Source organism: Aphelocoma coerulescens, chromosome 1A (genome assembly GCF_041296385.1).
Source record: "Aphelocoma coerulescens isolate FSJ_1873_10779 chromosome 1A, UR_Acoe_1.0, whole genome shotgun sequence".
In the NCBI taxonomy this organism is placed as follows: domain Eukaryota; kingdom Metazoa; phylum Chordata; class Aves; order Passeriformes; family Corvidae; genus Aphelocoma; species Aphelocoma coerulescens.
The window spans coordinates 13,637,986-13,661,388 of NC_091014.1; the positions used below are offsets into that span (position 1 = coordinate 13,637,986).

A 23,403-nucleotide genomic window follows, 5' to 3' on the forward strand; every position below is an offset into this window, starting at 1 on the left:
TTCTTTGTTGACATTATCTTTATTGAAGCATGGATCTTTAGCTTGGTTCACCATAAAGTGAAGCATTTTATTTATGATAATAGACAGTTTAGGGCTATAGGGGCATTATAACGTTGCTGGTGTAGATACAACTTTGTTAGAAGATACAAACATGACCCGCAATAGAAACAAACACCAAAGAGAACACAATGAAACGTTCACTGTTTACAAATCACTTCATTACTACAGACACCAAATGGCAGTTACTGTAAGTAAATCAGTTTCAGAGAACTGACTACATTTAGACAGGGAATTGGGAATTTCTGTTTGGGGCTTAATTCACAAATCCTTAGTAGAAAAAAGTTTAATGTCAAGCATTCTTTTTTTATCCACAAAACAATGCTAACCAACAGACATATCAAAGAATAAGACCGAAGGATATCAACGCCTTTACAACTACTTTTGCAATTATATTCTGGATTAGGTACTTTGATGATCTTTTTTTTAATACATTTTTTAAGAAGGTAAATAGCCCAAAAATCAGCAGCAAAAATATTACAACAACAAAACAAGTAAATACAGTGCCAATGTGTCATGTTGTAGAAGAGAATACAAAGAGGACAAACAATGATAACTTAATCATATAAAATGACACAGAGCTGAAATACAGTGCACTTAAATACCTATGTGACAAAGAATGTTAAATTCTGTACTTAGTATGTAGGTTTTTATAAACATAAAATCTGAAAAGTCTTTGTGCTTAAACTTTTTTTCCTGTTAAACAGAATTAGTTGCTTACTTCCAATACTGCCACTGTAACTGATATTACAACAGATCACAATTTTCACAGACACATCAACATTAAAACATTTACCTATGAGAAAATAAGTCACTTCTCATTAGTTCACAGTGCGAAAAAGTGGTGTATACTCTGTCTTGAGAAAGGCTTTCAGTTATTCATCAAGCCAGTTGCAGAAAAGTCCTGATACCAGATGCAGTGCTAGACTCAGAGAATGGAAAGCAACACATCACATGTTGGGAGGAAGAAAAAATAAATTTCTCATTTCTTCATGGATATCGTCTAAGTGACCTTCGTCTTCTGTTGTAGAAATGCCTGAGCCCATGTTGCCGTGAAAAATTCATCATGTAATTTTGTTTGCGAGTGCTGTTGAAATCAAAGGGTGGAAGAAGGAAAGAGTGTCAGTTTCTTTTATACATAGTGTAAATGCTTTTGGAGCAGTGAGCTAGTGGGAGTGATTCTTCTTTGTCCTTGCATGACTTTTTAAGTCTGTGCAAACTGGTGTGAAGCATACCCTTTGTTTAACTGCAATGTACAAGGCAATTGAGAATCTGTCCCACTTGGCTTTCATTTACAATTCATTACCTTAGGGAAAGGTTAAGAGCTTTCAGCTAATGAAAACTGGTGCTGCCTAGGGCCAAATTCACTAAAACTGTATGCACACTTCATAGTGTTTCTCTGTGGGGGTTTTGTACTCCAGTTATCCTTTGATCATTAACTGCTTTATCTTGAGAATAGAAGAAAAGCTTTACTCCACTTAGTTATCTTCTACTTTTGCTGTACAGGAAGTAAAGTGCAACACTTTTATTCAGATTTATGTTTCCCGCCCCTGTGCACTCTCTTCCAAAAGGAAAGGAAGATCTGGGAAATAAGCATCATCGTTTCTGGGAGGAGACCAAGCAAGAGAGCTCATCTGCATCCAAATTTAAGAAGGCACCCTTGTTTGGAAGACCTATGTAGAGGACAAGGTCCATCCCACCTAATGCAGATTTCTACTTCTCCCACTGGGGGAGGGAGGAACCAAGAGAGGGCAGATCTGTGAAGACCTGCAGTCAGCAGATCTCCCATTTGTGCATTCAAGGAATGCTTTCACTTGTGAGTTTTGTCTGTGAGTAAGAAGTGAATACTCATAATGTAGTAAGTCATACTTTCTTCTCTAGTGCATAAGCTTATTTTTAGTGAATGTGGCCCTTAGGAAAAAGGAGTAATTGTCTGCTTTGCAAAATAACTATGATTCTCCTCAAGCAAAAATAGGTTTTGTTGTAGTATGCTAATTTAATCTAAAACAATTTATCTAACAAAATTATATCCTTTTCTACAGCTAATCTTGAACACAATTGACTAAACTGATTAACAGTTGTCAAGTCAAAATCTAGACTATAAACCTCTAAGCAAATCCAAGTCACTTCCTGACTAGTTTTCCAAGGCTTTGCAATTTTTAGTTTTTGGGGTTTTTTTTGTCACTGGAATGTACAAACAAGGATGAAAAAAAGACCGAGCTCCTGGTGACAATGAGAGAAAACAGATGTACTTGGCACAACTTTTGGCACTGTCCCAGTAAGGTAGATCTCTAGAGCATCTGGCAATTGAGAGAGGGGTTAATGTTGACTTATTAAAGTGAAAAGGAAAGGTCTGTGCTGATGTGTGAGAGATTGATAGTGGTGAGTTTATGTAACTTTAATGCCATTTGCTAGCTCAAGTGCAAAGCAGCACTGCACATCAGTCTTCATTCCGGTCCTTAAGTCATCAGGGTGGAATGCCACCCTTGCTCCAGTGCCAGGTGTCTCACTGATGAAGGCAGGAGGGAAATTATGACCCCAAACCTGCTCCTGACAGTGGCTGCCATTGAAGCTTGAAGAAGTTCTTAATTTTGCCTTCCCATTAATTCCCATTGCCTGGTTCCTCAGAGACACAGGGCCTTCAAGGCCACATCCCACCTCTCAGGAGAGCATCGTAGCCATGAGGTGAGGGTGGAGCACATATCTGCTGGGAGAAGGCTGCTCTGCAGCCAAAATACAGCAGATGGGCCTGGGAGAAAGCACAAGCCCAACTCTGAGCAGCTTTGCTCTGGGTACATGAGACCAAACAGAGTCTGCTAGTGTTTGGCTGAAAAAAATTGCCATTTCTGTACCTGGTCAGATTTAAAAGTGAGCTTGGCTGTGAGAACCTCAGCTTGGGCAAGATAGATGGGGCACATGCTGAGCTGCAGTTCTTGGCCCAGGAGCCTTTGCCCCATCTCCATCCTGCCTTTGGTCTGCTTATGTTCAGCAACAGCTCAGCAGAGATGTTCAGGACTCATTTTGGACAGTGCTGTGTGCACCTGGCCTCTATTTCACTTCAAGTGACCAACCATTTTGTATCTGGTCTTAAAGGGATGGTGAAGATGTTTAAAACAATGAACAAACAAAAAAAGAAAAAGAAAAGAAAGAATTGAAAAAAGAAACAAGGAAATGCTTACCTAGTAAGGCAGAAGAGATTTACTTATTTTATGTATCTAATTTTGTTCCATTGGAAGATGGTCAAGGTGTTAGAAAGAAGCATATATTTATGTCTTACACTGAACACCATAGCAGTGCAGTGTGTGAAAAATAAGAGAAATCTAAATTCTCGGGAACTAAATGCTTTTTTTTTTTCCTTGCAGTAATGTAGTTCAGACTTGTCCTCACTGACATGAGACAGACTTTCCAACTAGTGGCTGGATGCCACAGAAAAACTTGATGCCTGCTATAAAAATACTATGGTTTTCACTCTTTCCATGGGTAAATATGTAGACCCTATGCATTATAGTATTTTATCATATTGCACCACAAAATCAGAGTAGGTCTATATTTATTTTTTGGAATTAATTTTATATATTGGTAGGAGGCAAGCATTGTATAAGGGAGATCAATAGTGCTTTATAAAATCACAAGAAGAGTTATATAATATAGTCTCCAAGAGTACTTGCACGTTCCTTGCATTTGGTGGGTGCATAAATGCTTTCAATATTATTAGTAGTAATTTTAATTTTTATTTTCACAGACTCATTAAAGGCTTTACCATACTTTTGCTGTTGTTTTCTTGTTCAAAACACCCAAAATGTGCTGGGCAGCATCAAGCTATATTAGGAATAGACTCCCTTCCATGATGGTGTGGTGAGAACTTTTGTTTCAAAATCAGTGGCAATTTGAAGACTGTTTTGCAAGTGTGTAATGGACTGGTCAGCACCTGCTGAGCCTTCTGCCTTTTCTGTGCATTTATTGAACCATCAGTCAACCAGAAAAGTTCAGATCCAAAGTAGTTATCTGTGTATTACTGATGGAGTACAGAGCAAAAAAACAATTAACAGGAGTGACTACTGTATAATCTGTTTGACAGTTTTGAGTGCACTATTTAAAAGTAAACAGAAGATAATACTGCTTGAATTTATGTAGGAAATCCTCAAAAACTTTCCAATGAAGTATCTGGAGTTGTGCTAGTTGGATGAAAGCAATATGCAGACTGTAACAGAAGAGCAAAGTCAAAACTATCTAGGGCATGTTCAAAAAATACCTACAATAAAGCAATTTATGAGAAGGAGTCTCTCTGGATCTTTAATCTTTAGCAGAGCATTATGTGTATTGCATGTTTCCTAAAGCACAATTTGAACTACAAGGCTGCAATTTAAAGTTTATAAAAATGGAACATAGCCAAATGGAATGAAAAATATGCAGTACATAACCCCAGTATATACTAATGTCATTCATTATTTCTGTGTTTTTAATTGACAGGGCACAAAACAGGAACAAAATGGAAACAAAAATATTTGAATAACAAAATTAAACATGAAAAAAGCCTTAGAACACAGCAAAGGTATGTCCCTCAAGACTAGGCTTGGAGTAAATTTTGGTGCTGAATTACAAATGCTTCGTTAGGCAGGTACTATAATGAAAAAAGTCACGTGCTCTGACTGAAGTTCTGACGGCTCCTATCAATGACAAATATTCTTTGGCTTTGGTGGAGTCAACACTTGAACCCAGAGCTCAGTAATGTACTGGTTAGTGTTATCTATTAACTGCAACAGCACAAAGCAGCTGGGTTACATGAAATGAAAGAACTACCTGGGGACACTGGTTTGGTGTCTAAGGGGCAGATGTGGCTATGCCTCCATGCAGATTGACTGACATACACACTGCCTGGCTGTGGCTACACCTCTGTGGTCATTTATTACAGAAAAAAGTGGGAATTGCTCCTTGGCTGCCCATACAGTGCTCTGGGTGCTATCCATTGGCAGGTCTCACTGTACCCTAGCAGAAGCAGAAGTCCTTCCCCCCCACAGCCTTGGTGAAAGTCCCACTGCAGTATGTCACAGTCTGCTGAACAATTTCTGCTAAGTTTAACTTCCGCCAATGCTCACTGAGGAAGCGCTGCAGGATCAGGGCCCTCATGAGCTATGTGGCACATCTCAGCATAGAAATGAGTTTTCTCCAACCCACCATTGACAAAACTTTGTGAAAGAGCCATAGCTAACAGAAACATACATTAAATACTGATTCAGGGAAAGTACTTACCTTATTCTAGTGTAAAACCAATGACAGCAAACAATGAAATACAACACAAGTTAGAAAATGCCTTTCAATGCATGCAGCACTGTGATTAGTCATAAAACCCTGATGAGGTTTAGAGGCAATATAGGACTTTTCGTCTCTTTTGAAAATAAAAATTGAACAAATTATTTCCTCAGATTTCAAATCAATGTTTAGATTTTTATTTTCTATAAAATTCAGCATGCACTTTTTAGAAACATAATAGAAATGTCATAGAAGCACGAACCGCATCATATTAAATTTGGCATAAATGTTGTGAATATTCAGATAGTCACCTAATGTTTGAACTACTTATGTTCTTTATAAATCTGTTGATACTTAATTTAAATGCATTTTTCAAATAATTGCTTTTTACTAAAAAATATGAAGCAGATGAAAATGCTTTTCCACATGAGCACTTCTTATTAAATATAGAATATATAATTTGTATTTTAATAGTCCGAAATAAGGATAAACATTCTTTGTACCAAATGCAACAGAAGTTCTCACTAAATCATTTGTGCCAAAAATGTGAGAATATCTCGACAATGAAGAGCATGGAGTGATGGCTATGGAGGGATTCATTCTGTTATCTATCAGTTAACCATAAAATTGTAGGTGGGGATAACATTTCTTGCATTCCTTGCACAACATAAATTCCTTTGGATCAACATAACAAGTTTTGGGGTAAAGAAAGCAATATCAGACCCTTAGTGTTCATCTTATAACTACCCTTTATTTCTCAGTACCTTTGACTTTGAATTAAGGTAATGAGATGTCTCTAGGGGCCTGCCCTATACACAAGGAAATGGCAGTTGAATAATGCACATGCAAAGAAGTGTGAGGTGTGTGTGCAGTGGGCAGGCTAAGAGCTGTGCTTCCAGAGAAAATATGCAAATGAAATGCAGAGTTGGACATAGGCTCTTCTTAGGGCAGAAGTATAGGGGCACAGAAAAACTCTATTTCTTAAGCCTGGGATAAAATGCATTTTTATCCTAAGAAGAGCCACATGAGAGTTGTGCCCACAGCTTTCTTTACAAATGGAGAGAAAAAACCCTGCACTAATGAGGAATAATCAGTGCTAGCTTTAAAAGGGACTGGAAAACGTAACAACTTGTATCCTCTCCCCACCACAGGACAGACATCAACTGTTGTTAAGTTGGCAAGATCAATTTAATGTATAACATTGTCAACACAGGTATTCGGTTTCACCTGTTTAAAAGAGGTGCTCAATTTAAGCACCATTTGCAGCTGCATCGTAATCTTTAAAATACTGCTTTTTAATGAGTGATTCAAATAGTTCAATCAAAAGTGGAATGATTTTAAGTAACATACAAAAGGATCCACCTTTGGCCTTTTTTTATCACTGCCAGGTATTTTGCATTCATGTATAATCTGCAGGTTGATTTTTTTTTTCCCCCCAGCAATTTTTTTGGGAGCAAAGAGGAATCAAAGAAATGGCATCCTGAAGGCCATGTTTGCTGGTGAGAAGGATGGTGGCCCTTGACTCAGAAATCAGCTGACCTGAACAGTGTCATGACCTTGACTGCGCGTCAGCTGTAGCAGTATCTGCACTACAACTTGACAGCTAGGCCTGTGACAGAACTAATTTCAAATCTTTGGATTGCTGAGAAGAGTTGGGCCATGAAAGCAGGTATTCACAGATCTGCCCCTGGGGGGAGCCTGTAGGGAGGAGCAGGGACGTCCCCTGTTTTGGATGGGAAATAAAATCAAGAAAATCCTTATTTGCTTTACATCCCTACAGACCAGCTCTGCCTGCGGGTAGGTGCTTTCCCTGCTTGCCCTCTTACTCCAGCCCTTAGTCTGCTCAAGGAGAGCATGGCTCCCTTGCCTGTGGGCTGAGGAAAAGCTGGCACAGCACCTAGGTGTGTACCTGGGGGTGCAGGCAGTCAAGCCAGCACTTAGGCTGGGAAAATCAGACCTCCATTAGCCCACAGGGTAGTGAAGAAAACACAAGAAGAGATGTGTGGAAAGCCAGGAATTTATCTGTGTCCCAAACCACACCTCTTAGTGTAGGTTGGCTCCTTGCTCTATCCCCTCACAGGCTAGAGATTTGCCTGCTCCATCAACACGGGTACACAGGTCACAAACATGAAAATCTAGGACTGAAACCAGGGCCAGTGAGGATAATTTTTATAGTTCTGGAGAGGTGTATGGGGTCTCATCCAGATGGGTGGTGGAGTGCAGGGTTATAAGAGGACTGAACACAGACTGTGTTGGACATGGACCATCAACAGGTTCTTAGCTAGGGATGTTCATGGCCTTCTGAGACAAGGCCAGGGTTCCAACAGAAATTACTTCCAATTTAGGAGGCACAGATTTTTCCTAAAGTATCCCAGCTTTGGGATGAATAACCCAGACAGAAGCCTACTGACACTCCAATGGCGCCCTGTAGAATGAATGGGAAGAGGTAATTACAGAACCCAGGTGAATGGTTTAAGTTCAGGCTGTGCCTCTCTGCAGCCCTGCCAGAGAGCCTCTATTGCCCACAGAGCTCTCTCCTGGCAATCTTGGTGGGAGGGCAGGGCACCCAGAGGTCACTGACTTCTTGCCTCTTGCTGCAGAGCTGCCTGGGGCTTGCTCTTCCCAGGAGCAGGCAGGGCTTCTGTACCTTTTATTGGAAAATGAAGGAATATTAAGAATGAAAGCTAAGTCCTATCCCTCGTACTCACAGTGTAGAATTCTGGTAGCCCTGGTATGTGCAGGATCATCTAGGGTAAGTGCTAGCAGATACTGACCCAGGCTCCCTTCTGATAACCTGAAGCACTCCATGGAGGTGACTGAATGTCTTCATCATTTTACAGGTGAAGAAACTGAAGTGCTGGGGGTAAAGTGACCACTGTGAGGTGGCCAAGTGAAACAGCAGAGCTAAGGGAAAACCCATATGAGAGTATTTATCGATAAGGAAGTGTGTCCCCTTTCAGAAAACTTGCAGGTTATTTGCAGATAAATTTCAGGAGGTCTACAGAGTACTTTGATTAATTACAATGTGCAGATAGAACTTAAGCCAAACAGAGGAGTCAAAGGCATCTGTCAGGACTGAGCACATGCCAGCATACGAATCAGAGGTACCATGGCATGTAATTCTGCCCCTCCTGAGAGCAGCATGTCTCATGTGTTGTAGTTAGCAGGGAATGGAGCTCCACATCTGGCCTTTGGGAAATAAGCTGTAATGGCACCGTGTTTCACAGGACTTGGTAAGGGAGAAATCAGTCCAGTTTGGTCTGTCTTTGTGTACTGTACCAGGTGTCACTTGAACAGGATGGAAATCCTCTGTCTCTAGCCTGATATTTAGGGCACTTTTCAGAAGAGCCTTAAAGCTCTTTAACAGGACTAAAATAATAGAAAGGAGGAGGCACTGTCTGCCCACCTGGTTCCTTCTCTAGGCAAGGTGTGATTACTTGCTATGGTCATTGCAGTGTAACATATCTCACGACTTGTTGTTACCACTCAACTTGTGTATCTAGTCTACAGCCTGGCAGGTCTCATTGTCAGAGAAGTTCTCCACATTTCAGCCTCAGAATCACTTTTTAAAGATCTGTTCTATTCCTAGTTACAGTCCCTAATTCAGTGCTTGGATTGATGGGTAACATTATACTTTTTTTTTTTTCTTACAGAATTTGTTCTGTTCATTTTATTTTTAATTGCAATGTAGAAAGACGTGAATATTTTAGAATGACCAGTTCCCTTTTCCATGGTTTTCTAAACTGTGAACTTCCTGCAGCTCATATTCTTCCATATCTTTCCTGATGCAGCATCATACAGCCATTGATTAAAACAGAAATCATATCCATCTCTCTCCCCTGTTCCTTCCAGTTTTAAGCTTAATGTTATGGAAGCAGAGCCCAGCAAGGTGTGTAAAAGCAGCGGAGAGTGTAAAGTTACTCAGTGTTGGGACCAGTTTGGTTTGGGGTTGATATGAGTGCCATGCAAGCTGGTGCTTCTAGGTGGAAAGGAGAACAGGACTAACTAGCAATCAGACAATTCACTTTGCTACTGTTACAAAACATTACTTGCAGTGTCTCTGCTAATTCAGAAACCTCATGGCTATAATTACACGGTCTAGAGGTTATCTAAGCCTAATTTCTTCACTGCTGTTTTTTAAATTGTTCAATAAAAAGAATGTTTGAACCTATCTACGGAGCAGGCTCGCCTCTCTCTGCCAACCACTGCCAGCGATGAGTTCCTGCCCAGGAAGCCACTAGAATTTCACTTCTACTGGAACTAAATTGTTAGAGAAAAAGCAGGTCATCTCTTCGTGATGCAACACAGGAAAAACGGGTTAGCTGCCAGCGAAACCCATCTCAAGAATGGGAGGATCAGGAGGGTGCAGACTTGGTAAAATCTTGACAAGGGGATGAATATAGAGCTCGGACCATAGGAACCTGATATAGTGAACCCTGTTTCTGAACAGTATCCTTCTTACTAAAAAAGGAAATGAATAAGGCATTAGTTGCTAACACAAATTTTTAAGAGGCACAACAACATTACTTTGTGCAATGAACAATACAGAAAAATCTTTTGTATCCTTGAAAGGATATAGATCAGCCTTACACGGCAGCACAATGTTGAACAGGAATATCCTTTCTTAGGTCCCAGCAAAATAGTTTTTTAACAGTCATTGCTGCATTACAGGACCACAGCAATACTTGGAGGTGATAAAGCCCCACTTTCCCTCCTGCATTTTTCCACAATGCACAACACACCCCCCTGCTGTGCCACTTACTTTGTGTTCATCTCAACTACTGACTTGCAGTCAGGGCAGAGCATCAGGAAAGATAGGATTTTAAAGGTTTCCATTTGAGAAAGGATTCCCTGGGCCACAATGGTTCTTACTGAGCTTAACACCCATGTCATGCTGGAGAAATTTCAGTGCTTTCTGAGGTGGGGTGGGATGAGGTGAAGCTGATACTCACAGGACGACTTCTACGTGGTCCAAAGCCCACTGATCATGACCTGTTCCGTTGTGACGGGGCTGCCACCAGCGCAGTAAGACTCCTTTCATTCGTGCCTCCCTGTCACACAAACATAAGAGCCTGTGAGAGCTGCAGACTACTCGTGTTTTGCATATCCCTATCTATCCCCAAATGGGAACTGAGAGCAAAGTCACATCATTGTTTCTATGTCACTGAACATCAACACATTGTATGTAGAAAATGCTTAATGGTTAAAAATGCACATAGATAAGGAGGATTTTTTCCTCATCTTCAAAACAAGTATTCATTCTGTTTTTCTTTCAAGTGCATTGATCAACACTAGCCTGGAATTTCTTAATCAGCCTTCCCTTTAAGTCATCTTCTTAAGTCTACCCTCTCATCAACCTTTTTTCTTCAACAGTGATGCAAAGATAGGTTATTTCTTGGCAAAAATGTAACTTGTGCATTTAGAGGTAATGAATGTGACTGGGTACTCACAAGGGAACGTTATAAGACACTCTTTGGGCTTGTATAAAGTCCTTTGGCTGATGCTGTGCAATTACTTGCCATGTAATTCCATTATTTACACTGTACTGGAGGAGCACTGCCTTGTCTACAGTGTTAGGATCACTCAGATTGGTATTGCAACTGTCTGTTTGTGAAATACTTCCAATTTGCAAAACAAACATGATTTTGCTGTAAAACACAGAGAGAAAAGGTATTTTCAATATGCAAAAGTATTCAAACAGGAACAATAGCATTTCTAGGTTTATTGCAGTTACCTTATCAAAACTTGGAGGATTTTCAAGAATTGTTACTTTAATATGCAAAATAAACTGTTTGCATATCTTTAAAACACAGCTCCCCTTTCAAAGTAATAGTTTACTGTGTGTAACATATTGTTGCAGGCAGTAGATCCAATTTTGCAATATATCTGCACAAAACTGAGATGGATAAAAATGCAGATATGTAAATGAGTGTATGAAAAGTTTAACAAGGACAAATAAAGGTTGAATATAATAAAGTGCCTAAAAATATTTATCAAATTCTTCCTGGGTGTTCAAGTAAGAAGAGCCTGATTTATATCTGGCCCATTGGCCAATTCATCCCGTTTCTAATCTTGCTTTGGACAACTAAATATAAACCAGTCCTGAAAGCTGTCACTCTACTAAGAGCCAGCACAGGCTGGTTACATTTGTTTTTCCATGGCGAAAGAGGCTCAGTAGATGAAAAAGATACTCCTGTTCGTTGCCAGGTGAATATAATTCTATTTGACAACTGAAATGGGAAAATGAGCCTGTAATTACTAAATAGCATCTTTAGTCATAACCATCGTGGAGGCCCATACAAACATGGAATTTGTCTTATCAGTTCAGGCACTGGTCCAGGCAGTCTGGTGTCCAGTCCTTGCCAACAGCTTCATTGTCAGTGCTGGCTTACATAGACAGGGCTCTGTTTGGCATGATGAAAACATTTGACCTTTTCATCTGACATCCTCACTCTCCATCTCCCAAATTGAAGTCACAAAGCATTTTGCCAACCCTAATGTCTCCTGCCAGCCACATCCAACTGCATGGCACAGCCAGGTCAGTCCATCCTCATCAGTACTGGCCCACATGGCTGCACATACATGTGAAGAGTTTTCTTTCTCATGAATTGTTAAAAGAACTGTTTAGGCTCCAAGTACTACCTTGCTCGGGTGAGATCCAGGGGCTTGGTCACAGCTTGTCTTATTTGACATCCATTAAAGTAGAGTGAATCTCCATGGGCGTAGGGTGCCAGCTGTCCACATCCATTCCCTATCACTCCCCCCTGAATGGTTTCCCAGTTTATTTCAGTGACTCTTTCAGATTCAAAATTATCTTTAATATAACTTGGCAGATCATGGCTGAAAACAGAGCAGTCATCACCTAAAAATGGCACAGTGAAGTTGTAAAACACACAAAAATGGAAAGAATGGAGAAAATTGAGTTACAGGTCATTGTAATTCCATTCAAGGTTGTGGCTCAATATATAGTGTGGCTCACTATACAGCCTGAATATATTTCAGCAGATACATTAATAATGTGCACATTGATACACAGCAGTTATTTGTACAAAATTGAGGCTGTGAGTCTTATTTTTACAGCAGTATAACTTCAAGAACTGCAATACAGTTTCTCCTGTTTTGCATTGATGCCAACAGGAGAAACCTCAAATTGCTGGTTGAAGGAAAATATGTTTAAAAACTCGGAAGGGATCTGATCTTATAAAGTTATGAGGCTCTCCTGGAAGACGTTAAACGCTGGCTCCACTCCCACAAAGCACTTAGAGTTTACCAAGGGCACTCAGGTACCATTAGGCATGTGCTTAGCTGCAGTGAGGGGTTAGAGCAGAACACTGTCCTGATGGGGCATGGAGTCCCTTATAGATGCCAGTCACCAACATCTGGATGCCATTTGTGCATCCTTTGGGATGCACCCAGAAGGATGTTCAGGGGTGGAAGCCAATTCTGGGTAATCAGGCAGCCATGTTCTGCCTTCAATAAAGGCTGGATGGACTTTACATACAGTACCAGACAGGAGAGACTGCTGACTCAATACAGTTTCCAGCTCTGACAAATTATTAATCTTGAATTTGTTACTCAGGCATTCCAGTGATGAATTTGGACATGATACATAATCGTATCTTTTTGTTGAATTTTGAGCTAGATTAGACTGTAGTAGAGGTACAAGAGAGAAATTGAAGAAGTGGAACCTTGGTATCCTTCGTCACAGATGCAAATGGCTCCAGTTGTGCAATACCCATGGCCACTGCAGAGCTTCGGGCACGCTTCCCCGATGTACACGTGATCGATTGCCCAGCTCTGCTTCTCTAGTTCTTCTCCCTTCTGAATCCACCTGAACTGAGTTGCACTGCAAATATCAAAATCCAAACACTGTATTACAATATGTAGCAATTAAACACATCTGTACAGTGATGTTCTAATACACCAACAGCAAATGTAACCAAAAATGTCATATAGGGGGCTGTGACTTCAATAGTTGGAAAGACCCACCCTGCTACATCACTGGCCGTAGCGACTTATAGTAACAAAAAGCCTCCTGAAGAATATGAGTTATGTATCAGATCTAAATCCTGAGATAAGGAATAATTTTTAATTCACCAGTTGTTCCTAGTAAACTGTGCCAGCAAGACAGCTGTCATTTTATAGGTCCACAGTGAGCTGACCTTTCAGTAACCTACCTGGATGAGACATGGTCGGGCAGCTGGATAGTTATTCTTCTCCACATGGAGGTATTGACAGAGTTATAGATGGTAGCTTCATGGAATTGAAATGGGGAGCAGCCAATGCTATTAGATGAGGAAGGAAGACAGTGTGTCTGGACAAGTTGCCATGAGTCTGTCCTGTAGCAAACAAAAAAAAAAGAAAAAAAAATTTAGAACCACTGAAAAAATAATGAAAGGAAAACAGGTAATTTCTAAGGGTCATGACATTGCTTGTCTTACTAAACAAACACAAGAGATTGTCAGCAGTAGTTTCCATGCTCTGGAGCCACAAATAAACATGAGGGGAGAGGCTGAAGCACAGGTGCAGCCAGGGAGGGTTTGAGTGTTGTGGAACCATTGGTGGTGGCACTCCCAGCAGTGTGGTACATACAGCTGCTTGGGGCTGCGTGACAGAAGGATTTATTTAGGAGGCTGCTTCTTAGCCTCTTTCTTACAGTGTTCAGAAGAGTCCCAATAGAATTTGCTACATTTTCACCCACAGTCATTTGAGCACAGAATATACTTTCATTTTTACAAATTATAACATGCTGCTCTTCTACAGCACATGAGGCAGTGCTATTGTTAGCTAGTTAAAGACCAATTTGGAGTTAAATAATTCCCACTTCATTACAGCTTGGTCCTGTATCCTACTAAAATACTTTCCTGGAGATGTGTTTTCCTGTGAGCACATTTTTAACAGGAACATGCTCATGTCTGTAACTGCAAGCTCAATGCCATGAATCTGTCAACATCTGGGATAAATTATAAAGAGAATTTATGGGAGTTATGTAGACAAATCCCAGTGCTTGCACACCGGCTTTGTTCAGATGCTGTTACAACATGAATAGCAAAGTAATTGCTTTAATAAATAAAAGCTTGCTAGGTTTTAAATCTCATACTACTTTTTTTTTTTCAGGTCTGTGTATTCTGCTGTCATTTACCTGGCATCCTTTGTATACTCCAGCATCACTGAGTGGAGGTCCCCACAAGAATTTGCCTCACAGCCAACCACGATCTATAGCACAAATAAAATCAACTGCTATAACAAGTCAGGTAGACATTTAAAGTGATACGTAATCAAGTTATGTTCTCCTTTTTTTTTTTCTTTATTGGGTGTATAAGGGATTGTAAACTTAGAACTTGGGCTAAATCCATCAAAAGTGGATGGAAAACAAAAGACACAGTACTTCAGGTACTGCTTTTACTTAAAGAATTTTACTTTCCTGCTACTTTTATTTCCTAACAGAATCCTAACACTTCATTTATAAAGTTCAAATTAAATATCTAAACAAACATTGTTTCTGAAACAAAAAGATATGGTAGTTCCTTGTCATTTCCAAAAGTGAAGCACCTATAAAGTTTAAAATTCATTAATGATAAACATGTGGACATAAACTTTAAATCAGTCCAATTTAGGAACAGAATTATTCTGAATATTTAATACAATAGATATATTTGTTCCACATTACAGTAGAAAGATTACAGCACCCAGTATGCATTACTCATTAGATAGCAAGATGCTAAATTTCAAAACCAAACAGAAGCCATGCTAGAGCTGAGTTTAGAAATAAAATCTTTGCTGTGAGTGGTGAAGAAAAAGGGGGAGAGAATCAGGAGAGAAAAACTCTGCAATGAGAGTTTAGTAATATGAACTATTAAATGCTGATGGGTTATCATAATTTTGGTCTTAAAACAGGAAAAAGATGATAGGCTGGGTAAAATAAGCATCTTGGGGAGGGTCTTGACATTCAGTACTAAAAAACATAAGAGACTTCTCTTGTATATAATTTCTTTGGCATGCTGAGTGGGGGAAGCAGTACTTTAGGGATTATATTAAGACAGTCAATATAAAATAGGTAGTGAGTAGAGAAAAGGTGAAAATACTGATCAGTGGAAGATGGAAAATTTTGGAACTATCTTGTCAAACAGAAGAGCAAGAAAAAAATCATAGTAAGAAAATGGATTAGTATTTTGATAACCCTACTTTCATGTTAGTCCCTGGTTTATTTAAGACAGGGTGCTTGAAGAATGACCAAGAACATTTCTGGAAAACAACTACTTGTTGCCTTTGGCCCTGTGTAGAATTCTACCTTAAATCAAAGCAAAATACTCAGAAATGTTTCTCTGATTGTTTAGGTCATTTGCCATGACACAAGTAAGTAGAAGGGTTACTTCTACTTGAACACACTTGCATTTTCCATATGACACTTTTCTCCAGCCTCCTTCTCCCTTGCCTTTTCTGTTTCTTCATGAATTAGGGGAAAAATAGTTTATTCTGCATGGCATCTATTTTCACCTTAGAAAATAATTCCTACTGTATCTGATGATCCAGTCATTTCAGGAAAAAGATATTAGACTTCCAATCCCTCTGACTAACCCCAAAAGCATACAGACAGTCAGAATATTCTGACATTTTACATTCATGCAGCCTTTCTGGTTCTCATTACCTACACTTCATATTTTCCTTTAATTGCTGGTAAAAAGTCACTATTAATTTATTCATCCAATTGAGCATCCTAGTTGGAAGAAGAATAATTTCTGGACACACATTAGATGAATTTTCATGGTGTTGTTTACTTTGGAGAGAGAGAACATTTCTTACTTTAAACTGCATCATGTATCCTGGCTGTATAATGAGCTCCCTGGAGGACAGGATGTTGTGTGTTTTATCCTTTTTCTTATTTGGCCAGTAGAGATGGAATGATGGATTTCCACAGAACCCTGCAGTTCTGACTGCATTAGGGTAAAAGCTCCAGTTTTCTTCATGAGAAGTGCCTTCTATTAAGATGAGTTAAATACAATTAGTGCATTGTCTTGGTAAACATCAAGGCTTAATAATGAATCCACAGAATCACTAGATAGAGTACTTTAGTGATATAGACACTACATTTATGTTATCTGTAATGACACACAGCAAGCTACTAACAGACATAATAAAGCCAATAATTTCAAGAGAGGTAATTAAAATGTTTAAATAATAGTACATTTAAAAAATAAGATGAAACAAAAGTATAACACCAGGAATTTAAATGAAATTAATTGGGTTTAAATAAAAATTTTATATGTGTATATATATGTGCACACATACGGATATGAATATACATGTATATTTATAGAGATATATATATTTACACACTTCTATTAATAGCATGAAGAACAGCACATAAACAGTATTAGTCCACCAAATAAAAAATTTGTAGTGCTAAAATAAAAGAAAGTCTGCTTGCAAGCTCTCAGGGCTCAGGTAAGATAAGAACAGATAATGCCAGACAACAGGTGAGCTGTGGCAGCCAGTTTTACCATCATCAAACGTATCCACCAGCTGGCTGGGGTTGATCTCTGCTCCCCCGATCAGGATGTTGTCCAGAGCCCACTGCGCCCGGTCGGGGCCGGGCACCACGATCCCGTTGCTGAGAGTAAAAGGCTGCCACCAGCGCAGGCGGGTGGTGTTGGTCAGGGCATGCTCGGGAAGGAGGATGTAGTCGTGCCTCACTGAGATGTACTTTTGATAATCCATCTCATGGAGCAAAGTCCAGGATATCCCTATAATGAGCAGATGCAGGTTTAGCAATAAGCATATGGTAGAATATTCTAAAGAATTAAAGTAAGATAATAGGAAATAAAAAGTAAGAGCTGTGTCTTCCCACAGAGCTTAACTTCTAAGGATAGTTGGCAACTGTTACTCACTGCAAGAGTAATCTTGTAATTGTAAAAAGGAATCAACTTGGGTGGAAGCCACTGATTGCTGAAATGAGGCAGGAGGATTATGGAAAACTCCTGAGAAACAGATGGAAATTTTAGATGGGGAAAAAACTTTACATGGACAAAACTAACTTTACAATTAAGAATAAGCTTTTTATTTTGGATCTCTGACAGCTTCTCAGATATTCATGGTGCATGGATACAGAACCATAGCTTGGCTATAACTACAGTATATACTTGCCTCCATCAATGGAATAGTCTAGCAGCACTCCCTCCTTTCTGCAAGTCGGTCTGTGGCATGTTGTCATGTTGTTTTCACTCCCAATTCTCCCCCAGTACTGTAGAAACCTAAGAGTAAATGTATGTGATCACACCTGTTAGACTTGCACAAATAGCGGTTGCTTTCTGTTTACAGACATGCTGAAATTGTTCCAAATGCCAGCATTTTTAAGCAGGCAACATCGATGCACAAGTACTACAAAGGTTTCCAAAAACATTGCCTAGTAATTTTCATGGGCACCTCATGGAATTCAGCTAAGAACTGCCCCTGGGAGGGACTAACCCATGGCAAATACACCAGCCAGAGACAGACTGGATGGGAGCTGCTTTGCTTTGAGTTCCCTGGGAGTCCTGGTGGAATGGGAGCTCATCATGTGTTAAGGTGCCCTTGTATCAATGAAGGACATAAAAGAAGTTGATAAACTGAGGCAAGGTCAGTGGAGGACACTGGAACAATTGGGGCCAGAGCTCTGAGCTAGTGGTCATACACTGAAAAAATAGGAAGCTCCAAATGGATTTAAGAGGGGGAAAAAAAAAGCAAAAAAATCACTCTGAGAGTAACTGAACACTGGTACAAGTGTTCCAGTACAGACAGACAGTAGGATCTCCGTTCTTGGAGGTTTTTAAACATCCAATGGGACAAAGTCCTGGACAAACTGGTCTGAATTCAGTGTTACCTGGCTTTGAGCATGAGGTTGGACTAGAGACTCCCTGAGGCCCCTTCCTTCCTGTGATTTAGCAAACTTGCAGAATTTCAGAAGTCAAGAGTGTGTGGCTTCATTAAAGCCATGTGGTCAAGAGAAATGATGCTGAAGTTGTCTATGTCATGTCCTTAGCTTCTCTAAACTGACAGAGTTCCACTGCTCTCCTGGTATGTCATCCTTTCCAACAGCATAGTAGTGGAAAGGATCTTGCATGGGCACCAAAGAGAGGACAACCAGCAGAGGTTCTGCTCTGAGCTCACTGAGAGACACAGCTGGTGCCTCCAGGAGTGATGCCCCAGTGACTGGTGTCTTGCCTCTTTGCAGGACAGAAGTTGCTGATTCCAGGACATTTCTGGGCAAATTAACCTGCTGATTCACCTGGACATGTCAGACCCTTTCCACTGAGCTAGGGCGAGCTTTGCTCTCTGTGACTCATCTGAAAGCATCAATGCCTTGAGAATCGTAATCTCATTAGTGTCTGTCTCAGGTAGTGCTATTCTTGTGGTGGCCTAGGAATTCCCTGAGCTAGCAGCTATGCTGCCTGCTGATTTCCCAGTGTGTGACAGAGTTCCCCGTGACATTGACATGGCAACATGACCTACTTTGCCCCCCGCAGGTCCAGATCTTGAGTGACAGCCTGCCTCACAGTTGGACCTCCAAAATACAGAGTTGTGTCTTCTGCAAGAATTCCACACTCGGTACAGGTATTTCCACCTTCTAAGGACATCCATAAATCTGGTTTAATTTCTTCATTGTCAAAGCGCTCTTTCAGGAAAGTCTGTAAGCCAGGTATTTAACATAAAGCACAGGTAAGTAAGATTTTAAGCCTTTTTGATAACCACAGCTGTAACTGACCTAAACATGTTTGAAGGGCTCAAGAACACTGCAAATTTTTCTCAGGGTGACTGAACATAATCCCTTTTGGCTGAATATTTGCTCACTTGAACTGAATTAACTAAATGTGAAAATATATTAGAGCTGGATTTTAACATATTTGGGAGGCAATCCAGCAAATTAAAATTGGCATATGCAAATGAATGGGCATGTTGGGTTTGCGTGGCAAGGTTTTGATGGCAGAGGGCAACAGTGGGGGACTTCTGTATGCATGGGAGAAAAAATACTTTATACCTTTCCCCAGCAAAACCAGCAATCCTGGCATTAAGGAGATAGCAGTAAAACTCCCCTAAAATTGCTGCCATTTTATTCCAACTGTCCTTAATGTGATGGATACATTACTAATTAAAAATTCCAAACAGACAATGATATTTCTTCATGTAATTGTATTTCAGATGACATGATAACTGAGAAGTTAGTTATTTTTAACTTTTAAATTAGCAATATCTAACTAGAGTCCACTCACTTGTTATTGGGTAACATGAGTAACAGCCAGGTGAATTGATTTTCTAATTTAATGCCATTTTCCTTTATTCCCTACTTCAATATGCTCTTTCACAATAAAGACAATCTTTCTATTTTGATCAAATAGAACCATATGTGCAAGGGTGATTTACATCCCATAATGATGATTGAAAGATGAACAGTGAACTTTATCACAGCTTTTTCAGGCTAAGTGTTATTTGCAAAGCAACAAACCCATTCTTTGAATAATGCAGTTATTTTTGTTAAAAGCAGTTTTTTTTGTTAAAAAAAACAGATGAAAGGGCTGAAAATGGATTTGACTGTCTTCAGGCTGACAGGAATCAAAGTTAAATGTCCAGTGGGATCAATCTCTCCTCTCTCTCCTTCTCAGTCAAACACATGCTAAAATTCATTCTTTAAAACATGCAGTAAAATTACCTTCAGTGTTTGGGTCAGGTAGCAGTTTGGACCCGAATACCCAGGATCACAGATGCATTGCTCATTCAGGCAGTCTCCATGACCTCTACAGTTTTCCAGACAACCAGGGCCCAGATAGAAATTATCGATGGCCCACTGCATATCTGAGTATTTCTGGTAGAACCGGAACCTCACAGGACTAGATATGAAGAAAACCAGACACATGCATAAAACAACTTTGCTCAGATGAAGAAACGTGATTAAACACAATATACTCATGATTGTACTATCTTCTGAGCTTCCACAAGTAGTGGAAGTATCTATTGAAATTGATTTTTTACATATCCATAATGTAATGAACATGAACACTGCTATTCTGCAACTTCCTTGAAAGAAAATGAATAGGCAGATGTCCTGTTGTGTTTCTAGGAAGGTACTCAATCCAAGACAAAATTAGTAGCCAATTCATACTTACTTGCCCACAAGGCTTTCAGGCAGTGAGTAAGTTACTCTTTTCCATCCTTTTGTGGGAAAGAAGACAGATGGCTGTGAGACGCTCCCAGAACATTTTGGATCAGCTGGTAAGCACTGAGGTACTAAGTAACTCCAGCTAACACCAAAGTCAGTGGAATACTGCACATGGACCTGATTTTGTGCAAGCTTTTCTGAGGTTTTACATCCAACAGAAACCTAATAAAGAAGAGAGAATCAGTAATTAAAAATTAATTGTGATGGTGGAGTTTAAAAAAGCGTTGAACCTAAACAGTGACTACAGAATTTTGCTTGAAATGATGGCAGTAACAGTGCCTGTATGGTACCAGTCATCTGAAGATCTCTTTGATATTCCTAAGACTTAGAATAGACACCATATTTTGATTTAGTTTTCTTCTAGATAGCTCACATTTCTGATTTCCAGATTTTGACCCTTGTGCCTTATACCCCAGTATCACATAACAAATAAAGTAAATATCCCCTCCCACACAACCTGAGATTTGAATATTTCAGAGAAGCCCACCGACTGGGGAGACCATCTTTATGGATGGATGTGAAAGGGTTCTTGCAATTTCCATATATTGCTGGGTTATTGCATTGATTTAGATAAAGGGGTGTACGAAGGCAAGTCTGGGTGCAGGTTTGATGTGAATGCATGGCAACACAGGAGCAGTGTGAACTACTGTGGAGCTGCTTTTCCCTCACCAAGCAGCTGTAACAAAATAGGCACCTGGTAGATGTGCAATACTCTTATTACGTGATGTCCATGGAACTACAGTGCTGGAAGAGAAGAATGTGTCACCTCTGAGAACAGCCTGCAGTATTAAAGCTGACCAACACAGAGTAAGTGAGAAAAATGAGGATGGCCTAATAACAACAATTTTCCCTGCAGGGAATGGCTCTTGTGTAGGCGTATACATCATCCTACCTCCTGAAAGATCTACTTAGACCTGGAACAAAATGTGGATTTGAGTAATTATATTGCAGACAGATTTTACCTTGAACTGCATAATCCAGCCTTCTGTAGGAGTCAGGTCGTGGGTGACTGCGTAGACTTCTCTGCCATCGTGGCTCCCGCAGATCATGACACCGTCAGTAGAATCACAAAATCTCTCGATTGAGCAATCATCATGGAATAACCAGTGCTCATTCACTTGAAAATTAATGGCAATGTCAGTAATAGACAACGACAATATAAATTGAACAGGGAGTAGTGTTAACCACAAAAGGTGATTCATATCTTTATTCTTCCCCCTACATGAGAATTACTTAGCATTGCTCCTGAGAATGTCACTACCCCATCTTTTCCCATGTAAATATGTATTACACTGATCACATTTATTGCTGAAAGCACCTCTTACTATTCTCTTGCATAAGCATAACAGCATTATTTTTTAATGTTCAAGAACTAAGGATCTGAGACTTACTTAAAACATGAACTTCTGTTGCACTAAACAGTTTGAGAGAGCCTTTTAATGGGTGTTGCCTACATGTCTGCACAAAGTGTACCCCAGCACTGGCAGCTGTTAAGCCTTATAAACATATAGAAATGCATCTTCTACAAAATTTAGTTGTAAAAAGTAACTTAATTTCCCTAAAGAATATTTTTAAAAGTTAGGAAATAGCGAACAGACACTTGGGATAAGAAATCTGCTTACAATAACCTGGCACTTCTAAATTCCTTTTTCTTTCTTTGAAATAATCTTCTAAATAAATCCATGCAGTAAAAAAAAATCTGCATTATATCTTTCCATTTCACTTTTTGTGAACAAAAAGCAGAAGACAAGACCTCTATAGCAATGGGATTGTCTGTGATCGCCATCACAGTGAGACAAAGGTTCAGAGGCTCAGCAAAATCTGCAAATCGCTGCACTGGCTTCTTGCTCCTTAACTCAGGTCCAGGTGGAACGTTTACCTGTGGTTTTGTCCTCCATGACCATGTCGAAGGCGATCCTGCCAGTGGGCCCCGCGTCGGCCGGGGAGCGCTCGTGCTGCGGCAGGGGAGCGCTGCTGAAGGTGTCGAGCATCACCGTCCTCTGGTCGGCTGAGCCCGAGATCAGCACGTTGTCGATAGCCCAGTCGTTCTGGTCCAGCCCGTCGTGCTTGGGCTGCCACCAGCGGAAGCGTGTCCCGATGGTTTTGGCATCGTAGGGAAGGAGGATGTTCACAAAGCTGGAATACAAGGTTGAAATTAGATGTAGGAAAGCTGCAGGAGGAGGATATTTTGCAATGCTCGGTGCTGGGTGCTTTGACAAGTCCATTCCCAATGTTTCCTAGAATACATGGAAGTTGGGAAAGAAGAAAAAGACTGGTCTAGCTGATATTCCTCTAGGAGATATTGCTGAAACAAAAATCCTTCTAATCACTCCCAATGTCATCCCTGGGACAGGGGCTCAGAGGGAGGTGGGTGGAAAACATGCCAGACTGTGGCACAGTTTGAACAACTTCACTTGCTCCAGCTGTCCTTATGGGACCAAATGCAACAGTCTGGACTAGCAGTGTATGGCCATGAGGTCCTAATTAAGGGAAGTGTTAAGAAGGAGAATGTTGAAGTAAAACGAAGATTACTTTTTCAACCTGGAGCCATTCAGCAGATAGCAATGTTCCAGTACAATTTTATCTGTTCCATTGCAACAGTAGCCAATAGTACACTGAAATCTCATGTCCAATTAAAGTACTAGTGATTTCTTGGTGTGTTCGAATAAAATAACAAATTTCCCTCACATCCCCATTTTCTATGAATCTTTTAAATTAGTCAGTGAGAAAAAGGTCAGCTCACATATATGCATGATTTGAATCTCACAAGCATCTGAAAGTAGGGCTTGAGTGTATCCATCCTTTTGATGGACAACTGCAGAAACCACTCTCCACACCATTTTATAACTAACTTATAACAATCAGTGATTTTATGATCTTGCCAGTAAGGAACTAGATTGCAAAGG

The 23,403-nt window shown here is 40.0% G+C and overlaps 1 protein-coding gene across 3 annotated transcripts in view; it reads right to left on the minus strand.

Moving 5' to 3' along the window:
* RELN (reelin) overlaps positions 1-23,403 on the minus strand; it is a 276,304-nt gene continuing 252,901 nt past the window's right edge. Inside the window, exons 50-64 of one of the 3 annotated variants that reach the window (XM_068994382.1) lie at positions 22,377-22,633; positions 21,460-21,614; positions 20,445-20,659; positions 19,991-20,168; positions 18,796-18,971; positions 17,452-17,558; positions 16,809-17,051; positions 16,111-16,283; positions 14,450-14,523; positions 13,485-13,646; positions 12,996-13,153; positions 11,950-12,169; positions 10,758-10,955; positions 10,260-10,358; positions 1-1,144 (exon numbers count right to left, since the gene is read on the minus strand). In XM_068994382.1, coding sequence (XP_068850483.1) covers positions 1,048-1,144; positions 10,260-10,358; positions 10,758-10,955; positions 11,950-12,169; positions 12,996-13,153; positions 13,485-13,646; positions 14,450-14,523; positions 16,111-16,283; positions 16,809-17,051; positions 17,452-17,558; positions 18,796-18,971; positions 19,991-20,168; positions 20,445-20,659; positions 21,460-21,614; positions 22,377-22,633 — 2,512 coding nt within the window. In that variant the 3' untranslated portion in view covers positions 1-1,047. Of the gene's footprint in view, positions 1,145-4,608; positions 5,444-10,259; positions 10,359-10,757; positions 10,956-11,949; positions 12,170-12,995; positions 13,154-13,484; positions 13,647-14,449; positions 14,524-16,110; positions 16,287-16,808; positions 17,052-17,451; positions 17,559-18,795; positions 18,972-19,990; positions 20,169-20,444; positions 20,660-21,459; positions 21,615-22,376; positions 22,634-23,403 lie in introns of those variants that run through there. The other 2 variants (XM_068994372.1, XM_068994390.1) reach the window with 2 other exon arrangements.